General features: G+C 37.3%; 1 protein-coding gene across 1 annotated transcript in view; it reads left to right on the top strand.

The window, feature by feature from the left end:
- The first annotated feature begins 9,490 nt into the window (after window positions 1-9,490).
- The window catches only part of LOC121318050 (PRKC apoptosis WT1 regulator protein-like), a 63,879-nt gene continuing 62,261 nt past the window's right edge, over window positions 9,491-11,108 (top strand). Inside the window, exons 1-2 of the mRNA XM_041254286.1 lie at window positions 9,491-9,574; window positions 9,956-10,751. Coding sequence (XP_041110220.1) covers window positions 10,122-10,751 — 630 coding nt within the window. The 5' untranslated portion in view covers window positions 9,491-9,574; window positions 9,956-10,121. The remainder of the gene's footprint in view (window positions 9,575-9,955; window positions 10,752-11,108) is intronic.

Raw genomic sequence — 11,108 nt, 5'->3', positions numbered from 1 at the left:
TTTTAACGTGTCTTGTTGTGTTAAAAAGCTAAACTTTTAATAACCTTGCACACATACAATGTTATGTTTTATAAGTTGTCTAAGCCGGGTATACATTTAAGAACAACTACAGTAAGTAAAAGGTAATATGATGTGTAAGGCACTTAAGTTGAATGTGATTTTAATAAATAGTGACTTACAAATGTGTCCCATTGAAGGTCCATTGTGCAAGACAATGTTAAAAAGGTTTAAGTTAAACTCTTTCTGGTTTAAAAGGAAGGTGTAAGGTATTGTTAATATCCTTTGGTTTCTGGTTTATTCTGATGTGAATTGCTATACCAGAATTTTGATTCCATCTGCAGGTAGGACTTGGTCTTCATATACAAAGTGCTGCTGTCTTCTTGGAAGGATATTTACCAGTAGCAAAACACAACCTACGTGTCTCTTCTGCTCATTCATTTGAAGTGTGCATTTCTATTCAAGTCAAATATTTATGATTGGAAATGCCACAAGTGTATTAAAAAAATCAAAGCCTTTTTGAAAGGGCTGCAACAGTTAACAATTCCTGTGCACGTTATTTGTAACAAAGATCTTGTCAGAGCAAGGAGCATTTTTATTAGGAATATATAATGCATGCCATGTGGAACTACACGTTCAACCTCTGGAATTAAGCTGTTAGAAGAGTTGGCCGAATTAAAATGAGTTCTGTCTAACTGCAATGAGACCAAACCGTGAACCTCATTAAAGAAAAATATGCAGTTTACAATTAGAACAATGTTGCACACAGCGAGTGTTGAGATGAACAAGTGAGCAATTTCCCAGCATGAGAGAAGAATGGGTATGGTACTAATTAAGCATCCTTGTAGGGAGCACCACATGTATTTATTTACTTGTTAACTTGTCTCCACTCTTTCTACACTTCCTAAGGGTCAGCATTGCTACAGTAACTGTCTTGTATTGTGCATTATAAATATGTTTTAAATGAACTTGTATAAATACTACAGAGTACCGTGTGGTAACAAAGTGGCCAACTTCCCTCTTGGAATCTGTTGTAACATCAGCTCCCGTCCCTTTGTGCTGTAAAAATAGAGCCATGCTTGTATCTGGGATAGAACATGTTGGATCGTTCCTGAAACTTTGGAGTGACATTGGACTTCTGGTAGGTTACTTGGTCAGCTGAAGGACAGGGAAGGCTCTTCGGGCGTTCATGTTTTGTACACAGTTATGTTTTATATTTCGTTACGTTCTGAACTGGGCACCACACACACAATCATTTTTTGTTCAGCTGTAATCTTTGTTAAATTTGATTATGCACATTGCTCACATTTAACCATTTGTAACACCACATAACTGACAAATAAAATGCATGCAAAAGTACATATTTATGCTGTTATCAACAACTTAGCGATTTTAAGTTAGCGAATTTAATGTATGAACTGTGTATTTGTAAGTGTACAGCTATGGCCAAAAGTTTTGCATCACCTTATAGAATAAACTAATTTTGCTTCATAATCAAATGAAACCTGCTGAATAATGTTAACATTAAATTACATACTGCTTTTGTCCTTTGTGTGTGTGAAGTATATTTGAAAAATGACATTTTGAAATCGAACATGAAATACTGTATTACTGTTATGGCTTATGATAGACTTATGTGATGTCATTTTGTTGTTTCTTTCATTATATGATAAATAAAGTTCATCTCATAACCTAAAATTGTAGGTGATGCAAAACTTTTGACCATAGCTGTATATATTGTGAAGTACACCGAAACCTGTCTAATCCAGCATTGCTTGGGACTGGAAAATTGGGCAGAATTATACAGGAATTCTGTTATTGCAAATTGTAGTGCTGTGCCAAAAAACTGATTTAAAAAACAATGGTACATGGTATGACCTGTAATTATAGGTTTATATTCATTTACTTTCTCCATAGTATAAACAAGGATTTTACTGTATGTACCATACATGCAGAACATGTGCTTATTTACACAACATACTTTTTATTATCTATTTAGATAAGAAAATAACATGACCTGGTGTCAGACTGCACAGCCAGATTTACATTTGTTTTGGGCAAACGAGTCTTGCAGATCATGCTGGATTGTAGAGGGTATTGCACCATTATTTCATTATTTGGCTGGAAAACAAAAATGATGCCCATTTATACAGGATTCTGGTGGGTAGTGGCTGGATTGGACAGGTTTTACTATAGTAGTTATAATAGGCCTCAGGAGTATGCTTTGATTTTGATCACAAATACACTTTATTTACAAGGGAATTCATAAACAACACCCCATGTGAGCGTTACAGTTCATATTTCAAATGAGCTGTGCCATTGGTCTGGTCAGTCATTAAATTGTCCTGTAATGTTGTCTACAAGCTATTTCCCCCAGGATTTGCAACGTGTTTAAACAGACTTCTGTGTTTCTGGGTATATGTAACAGAATATTAGCTGTACACATGTGAAAGTAAATTGTACAGATACTTCTTTTTGCCTGCCAAACCCAAGCAGCAGATGTTATTAAGCCACTAATCTGTGGAGGGGATTATCCAGGCTGGTGACCAGTAGAGTAGCTGAAGTCCAAAAAATTAGACAATCACCTTACCTCCCTAAACCAGCAGTGCACAAAGATCAGCCCCTGTCATGGAGGTTCCCCAGCCAAGATAAGCAAACCCAGTGGAAACCGGATTTGCATTGATCTCGACTCCAAGCAGCAGTACTAGCCAGAAATAAATATATATTTGACAGCTCTGAAAATGTAACGCCAGGCTAACATGTTCACATCCCTAGTGTATTAAGAACACCTTTTAATATATGAAATATGTACCAGTTTCTAAACTTCTAATTACAGATGTGCTATCAAATACACGCATTAAACATAATAATGTAGTGTATTTCATTTCATGTAAATGGTGCACTGATTTACACCGTTACACCAATGTGGCCCTTTATTCATTTCTCTAACAGCTGGTTTCACAAACTAATTGGCACTACTCTCTGGCTACTTCACCCAAAGTAACATAAGGTAGGGGTCGGGGTCTGTGAATCTTAACCTTTTGCCTGAAACAGTTTTTCAGGTGTTGCCCTCCATCCAAGCATTTTTTCCATAAACGTGGTCCTAGATAAACCTTGTCTGCAGTGTTTTTTATAATCTTAAAGTTTACTTTAGTTTTGAACTCGTTTGCTTCCACTGACAAGTCTTACCCAAGAACATGTTGCAGTTTGTGAAACCACAAATGTATTAGAAAAGTCCCATTGGCAGTATGAAGGATAACACACACAACAGGCTTTGTAGATATACATTCAATCCACTAGGTGTTGCTGGTTTGCATAAAGGCATGAAGATTTCTTACATGGTACAAATAGATTCCCTAAAAAGCAGAAACAATGGACTTTTTTAGTTGAATTCTTTTTTTGTAGCCTGTATTCTTGAATAAATTTATATGCAGTGTATTGCAGTTCCTTTTGAAACACCTTTCAAACATAAAAATAATTGAAAAGAACAACTAAAGTAAATGTACTGCAGTGCATGTTACAACATATTAAGAGATTATTTATAGTGTCTTTCCAGTAAATCCCTTTACAATTCGTACGTGTTTATCTTCACAAGAGGAATATTAGTTTAGTTATTTTAGTGCTTTGAGCTGAGGACTGAAAGCTAGCTAGCAGGTCCTGGTTTCTCATTTCAGTGTACTGTAATAACGAGTAATACTGCACTGCAAATACTTTTGTCTGGATGAATTGCATAAACAAGCAGCAAAAGTAATAAATGCATGCACAATTACAGGCTTGATTAAATGGATGTGCTGTATTATTTGCACCTTTTTGAGTCCCATTAAAACAAACATTTTAGTCAAATAATATAAAACCAGTCATTTAAAAAGTGTGAATATAGGATAGATCTCTTAAATGTTACAAATGAAGTGTTACTCAATAACCTATTAAGTACAGGCTGCCTACAGCTTTCAGATTGTTTGAACTGGGCCTCTAAATTAAAGAAAAGTGTTGCTGTAAATCTCCTTAAAGACAGGATTTGCATGCTTGAGAAGACCTACATGCCCACTCTGAAAATATCTGCCCCCTTGGTGTTTCATGTAACATGTTAACCGGATAAGAAAAACACAATTTTGAATTTATCAGTTTAAAAAAAAAAAAAAAAAAAAAAAAAAAAAAACAGTTGTTTCCTTAGACTACAGCAGGCATTCATGGCCACCTCTGTGTAAATAGCAGGGTGTAATATAGTTAGTTATCACTCAGGAACAGTATTTTACCATATTATTCAACATGACTGTGGGCCTGTACTATGCATTTATAGTGCAACTAGTTTTGATGTAACTGGCACTGTATAACACACAAAAAATAATAAGTTACATCAAACTTTGAAAGGATATTTAAAAGATTCTGAGATAACACAAGTTATTTTTTTCACTCTTCCCTTTTTTTTAAGTGCATTAAAGTGTAGAATCATAAAATTACCTCTTGAGAAACACAACAAAATATCAGTGGGATCAGTGAGTTTAATTAGGTAGCCAAATGATGATCGCAGCTCACTGTGGGTGCTAGCCAAGTTGATGTAAGTTTCTCTCAAACACACTAAGACACACAAAGATACAGTGTGCTTTATCAGCTTTATATATATATTTAGTTGCTTATATATATATATATATATATATATATATATATATATATATATATATATAATATATTTATATAAATTACTTTTTTTGTGTTTGCTAACAAATCAAATATATTCATGAATTGGCTTATGTACAAAACAAACTTAATAAATATGCTAATAATATCCAGCATCACATCCCAAAGTTAGAGTATTTTTTGTGGCTTGCTAAAGGAAAGTTCTAACAAATAATCCATTCTGTTGAATTGAATATTGTATGTAAAAAAAAAAAAAAAAGAAAAAAAAAAGATAATAAATAAGAACGTAACAAAGTTTACAAACGAGAGGAGGTCATTCAGCCCATCTTGCTCGTTTGGTTGCTAGTAGCTTATTGAGCCAGGAATCTCATCAAGCAGCTTCTTGACGGATACCAGGGTGTGAGCTTCAACAACATTACTGGGGAGTTGGTTCCTGACCCTCACAATTCTCTTTGTAAATGTGTTCATAATATGCATACCCCCCCCCCCCCCCCCCCCCCCCCCAAACCAAGGAATTATATTAAATAACATCATTAGGCACAATCAGCCAGAGGAGCATTACATGTGATAGGAAGTACTGAGTTTACAGTTACTCAATTAAGAATAACCACACTTCACAACATGTTAACAAAGCATTTATCAGTTACGACCATGCTAAGGTAACACTTTTTTTTCTTTTCTAAAAAGATCCATAATGTTTGTTTTATTCTGGCTAGTTTGTGACATGAGCTATTTAGATTTATGTTTGAGAAAAACAATGACACAAGCTTAGCCCAGTGGTGAATGTTTTGTGAATGTGGCTCCGTCATGCTGGTACAATGGAAAAGTGCCACTGTACTCAGCTTTTTGTCCGTTTCTGCTGTTCCTAGCACATGTCTTAAATGTCATGGACTTGGCAGGAAGCACATTTGGATTGCACAGGCCTGAAAATGAACTTTTATGAGATTAGTACTTTAATTATATAAAACCACACAAGAACTGTAATGTTTGTATCTAGGAATCCCATACACTCTAAATACATTCACAACAGGGTTTACTCAGCTTCTAGCCACCCATATAAAGAAGCTCAAAAACCAACCTTCCCTAAACTCCATTAAATTACTGCTCCGTACGTCGTACATTATCCAAATTGTAATACTGCTTTTATGACATTTATTTCTGACTTGCAACCATGAAACTACTACTACTTGATTTTAACAATGTGTCTGCTTGTGTAAAATAGATACAATATAAAGTGCTCATTCTCAATATAATTTATTGTAAATGGAATATTATTATTATTATTATTTTTTATATGAAAGGAGGATGTGTATAGCTGCTTTAGGGCAAGAACATTGCAACAACGAAAACAATTACCAAAAACATTGATAAAGTGTGTAATTTGTATGTTTCATCGTATTAACAGCAAAATTAAAATGTTGTTTGTTACTTTTTTTTGGGGGGGTGGGGGGATGAAAAATGAAGAAGAATTATATCCCACTGGACATGCCTTAAAATTAATCATTGGGATGCTTTAACACCAGCTTCAGCTACTACCGTGAGAACAAGACAAGCATTGATGGATCAAATGGCTTCCTCTCATTAGTACATCTTCTTATGTCCTTATGCTTAAACCTTTGTGTCTTCTCAAATAAGACGACAAAGTTGGGAACTAATGCAACCATTATCAGGCTAGATTCCCATCTAGCCTGAGGGTAAATATTATCTTTGGATTTCTGTTTGTGTGGGAAGAATAAGAAATTACATGAGGCCTTTTTTAATTTGAATTATATTTTCAGTCTAATGAATTCCCAGGGCCTTTTCCCAGAAAAAATAAACAGGACTGCACAAGGCATGCTGGCAGTTCAATGACTCTGTTAATTATCAAATTACCTAAAATAGGTTATGGTTTCAGGGGTTAGAGATGAGGATGTGGGAGCCAGGAATTATTGGCCTTGAATCTAAGTTCAACCACTAACTCACAGTAAGTAGGAGTCTTTGCTTAACTCTGTGTCACTCTGAGCCTAGTTCTTCTCACCGAAACTGACAATTGGGCTAAGCCATTTCCAGACAGCCAAATAATGAGCAGCACAAACTGTCTGGGCTAACCCTAATGCCTGTATAGTGAAACTATTGTGGTCAACTTTTCAACAAGACATTCTGATTCATCAATAAAGGACAATAGACAATAGTTCTTGGGCCATCAATCTAGAGTGATGAATACAGTCTTGCATTACTGTGGGTGTGTATTTCAGTTATACCTCTGTGCTGACAGTGCACCCAATTAGCATAAAAAACATACAAACATGTTGCGGGTGGTGTTACATTACATTACAAGCGTCTTCTCTTAAAGTTACAGTTCCTTGTTTCTATCCTTCCTCAATCCCTTAGATTCTGCCATGACAGTTCCTGACTGATTGTTGCAACTGTACTGTGCTTTACATCGCTTTACACTGTGACATGCTGATCCCCAGACTGCAAGGCTTTGAAGTTTAAAGCAGTGCTTTTGTTCTGTTCCCCACTTGACTACCTTGATGACAACCAGGTAGTGAATCCCTGAGTCATAGTTATTGCTACAGGATTGCATTGCACTGTATTGTATTTGAAAGCACAATGGGCCCTATTCACAAAGCCATACCTGCATTTTATTTGTCAATAGCTGTTTACGCATTCTGTAAGGTATTTCATTTAGAAACAAAATAATTGTCAACTACACTTTTTTTAAAACAGCAGACAATAGTTTAGGAAAACCAATTCATCTGAGCAGACTAAGCCTGATAATACATTAAATACAGTGAAAAAACAATGCATAATACATTAAATACAAGGCTAAGACATAAAAAGAAAATTCTAAAACATTGTGGATGCATAAAGTAGCAATGACACAACAGCTAATAACAGATATCAGGCTTAAAGAGTATGGAAAGCAAAAGAGAACAGGTGGGTCTTGAGAGTTGATTTAAAGCGAGCGACGGTAGGAGCATCACACACCAAAGGGTCAGTCCTTTAATTTCCAGTCTTCTGCTCTCTTCTCTTCGAAACATGCATATCAATTGTGGTTCGTACAATACATCTGCCAGTACTAATCCTAATTTGGCTTCTTCCAGAGATTCTTCTGTTTGAATGGAAACATCTGGGCCTGTCCTCTCTGCTCCAGTAAAGTAAGAGACTGTGTAGATTCAGCAGACCAGATTTGTTTGCCACCACAGATAGTATTCTGTTATATATAAAAGCTGCCTCTCCCTGTTGCAAGACCTGACAAACTTTAAGTGATGGCTTATAGCAGGCTTTGTGTTGGTCCAAACATGTACATCAAAATAACTATGGAATTGCATTTTTTTTTCTTCTCCCAAATGTTACATCAACCCTAGTGCCAGTAAAGGTAGTCATAGTGCCAACATCAGATAGTAAGATATATGATTCCCATCAGATAGAATGATCCCCAGTCACTCCAGTTTGGTTAAGCTGCCAAACCAGAAATGAAACATATTATTTGAGATGTCCTTCACAAGTGCTGCCTAGTATAACTGCACAATAAGGTGGAAGCAATTAACTGCCAACATGACTGGTCCCTTTAGGACTCCCGGGGCCTGCATCATCGTAGTATGAAAGCGGAACAATTCCTCTTCAGCAGAGAGCATCAAGAGCACAATCAACCACTCTCTTTTGATAGTATTTTTTTTTTCGGAAACAGTCAAAGCATATTTTAAACATGATACATCTTTCTAAACATGCCACTCCCTAGGCAAATGCAGCAGTGAAGAATGTCGGCATTCCGTTTGTGGTTAAAATGAACAAGCAATGTGCCTTTAATAAAGTCTGCCTGAGCAAACATTTACAAATGGCTTGTCTGTTTGGTCTAGTTAGTTTGGTAAGACACCAGCTCAGCACCAATATGGGTGAATCACTACAACAGTGTCCCCTTGTGGAAAAAAACGTGTCCACACAGGATGTAAAGCAAAGCCCTAATCTTCACGAGCCTCTTACAAATGGTCCAGCAGGTTTTTAATATTTCTAATAAAATTGGGTCAGTGGGACTTGTTTATTTTCCTGACCAGGAACTGTGTATTTATTAGACTTGGCATGATGGTGCAGAGCCCTGTCCAATTACTGTGGATCAGTCACAACAGCACAAAATGGAAGCACCCTCCCCTCCCCTCCTCCTCCTCCTCCTCAGGTGACTGCTTTTCAACCGCAGCTCCGATTGGACCGTATTTATACTGTGGATCCTTTATCCTTAATTGCAATAAAGTTGAATCATCTGTTATTTACATTCTGCACCCTAAGTCAATCGCATGCTTCATAGCAAGTGATAAAAACCATTATGAGTTACAAGAAAACATATATCATCATTACAGTGGTGCAGGCATTGCCTGCTACTCCACCAGGTGTCTATCACCGGTTTGGCTTGCATGAGAAAAGTTTTGGGCAGTAAATCCCTGGATCAGGTAACCTTCAGCCCTGTTGTGCCCCCCTACATAAAGTGTCAAGTAGATGTAGAACAGGGGTGTCCAGTCTCTGGAGGTCTATTCCACTCCAGGTTTAATAGGTACATTGAGCAATTTAATGTATCAGCTAGTCCTAAAATATGTTAGGACTATGTGCTTAACTTGATTAATATATTTTGTATAATATTATTACTTTGTTTATATTTTAATAATGACCTTGCAAATTGTTTATTCGTTTTTTAGGGTTAATATTATGTACCATTCACGGAAGTATAGAGGTAACTGCTCTCTGTTTGAAACTGCTGCGTTCATTGCTTCGCACTCAGCTGAGAGAGAGAGAGAGAGAGAGAGAGAGAGAGAGAGAGAGAGAGAGAGAGAGAGAGAGAGAGAGAGAGAGAGAGAGAGAGAGAGAGAGAGAGAGAGAGAGAGAGAGAGAGAGAGAGAGAGAGAGAGATCCATCCACGGGATTGTACACCTGGAAAGCACGCGACAGACAACAGGAAAGAAAACAGGTAGGAAACCAAAGTAGTTTTCTTTTTATTTCAAGACACGCGCTAAGAAGGATTTTTTTTTTTACATCTAACAGCTTAATGAAGTATGCATGCTTGGAAGACTTTCTATTGAAAGTTAGAGCCCTTGTGTACAGTAAAAAAAAAAAAAAAAAAAAAAAAAAAAAATCCGGGATAGCGGGCTGGCAAAAACAGGTTCAAGCAGTATCGCTGTATCTCATTACTAAAAGACGATTTGTTATGAAGATATGACCGTTTGTTATATTGGGAGAAATGTGTATTGAGATATACTGTTTGTTTGGCTTGCAAGAAACTTCGTCAGCAGGTTGTGAGATGTGCCAAATTAAATTGCCGGTGTGTTTATTTATTTTTTTTCTCCCACAGTGTGCAGCGAATTCGTTACTGTGTTTGCATAATTATATTGGCTGTTTAATGCCAGAGGAATGCTGCGGTTTTAGTTGCAAGACAGGCACAGCAACTCTGGGAAGTGTTTGTTTCCCATTTTAACAACAACAAGAAGTAAAAACTATTATTGATCAAAAAAGATAACATGGCGACCGGAGGCTTCAGAGCACCAAATACAGCAACGGATTTTCTGGAAGAATGGAAGGCTAAAAGAGAAAAGATGAGGGCTAAAATGCTTGGGGAGCTTGCTGCTTCTGGCAGCAGTACTGGAAGTGGTAGCAGCACCACGGTGACAACAACTTCTACAGTGGTCGCTGGAAAGAATAACAATGAAACTGCCGGCAGGAGAGTAGTCGGGTCAAGCAATGAATTAAACAACAATGGTAACCCTGATCGCGGAGTTTCCTCAACTTTTAATTGTGTTTCGGTTTCTTCTCATTCAATGGCCCGATCGCAGCCCTCCTCGGCTGTCCGGAAGATCGATGATGACCCACAACAGGCGGTCGCCGGTCGGGGAGCCGACCCTGCTGGAGGTAACCTAAAGAAGATTCAACCCCAACCGGAGAAACTCCCCGGGACCCCACAGGCTGACAGCACCGGGAATGTCTGCAGCGAGAGCGACAAAGACAGCACCCCTTCCCCTGCAGCGAGCTCTAAAGGCAAGGAAAAGAGCAAGGGCTCTGGCCCTAGTGCCAGGAAAGGAAAGGGGCAGATCGATAAAAGAAAAATAAGAGAGAAGCGAAGATCCACAGGTGTTGTCAACATACCCTGTGAGGTAGGTACTAATACACTTCCCCCCTCATAATGCCTGATACACTACGATACAGTTGGTTCTTGCACTATCAATTATTTTATTAGGGTGTACACCACGCTAACCGGCTTCACAGCTTTTCAGTAGGTGGTTGGGCTCAGTGTTTTTAAGAAATGTTTGTTTTTGGATTTTGACTATCTGGTAGCCTAATAATTACAATATATCAATCCACAAAGTAATAACACCAAAGCATTTGGATATGTAACTACATAAGGTTCGAATAGAGAATTGTAATTATGAAAAGCATGCAAACATATTCATTCAAGTTCATTTTCCAAATTATTTAAATATATATTTTAGCATTTAGATTTGTGAGTAGGG

The sequence above is a fragment of the Polyodon spathula genome, chromosome 7 (genome assembly GCF_017654505.1).
Source record: "Polyodon spathula isolate WHYD16114869_AA chromosome 7, ASM1765450v1, whole genome shotgun sequence".
Lineage (NCBI taxonomy): Eukaryota > Metazoa > Chordata > Actinopteri > Acipenseriformes > Polyodontidae > Polyodon > Polyodon spathula.
This window is presented reverse-complemented; position numbering and strand designations above follow the sequence as displayed.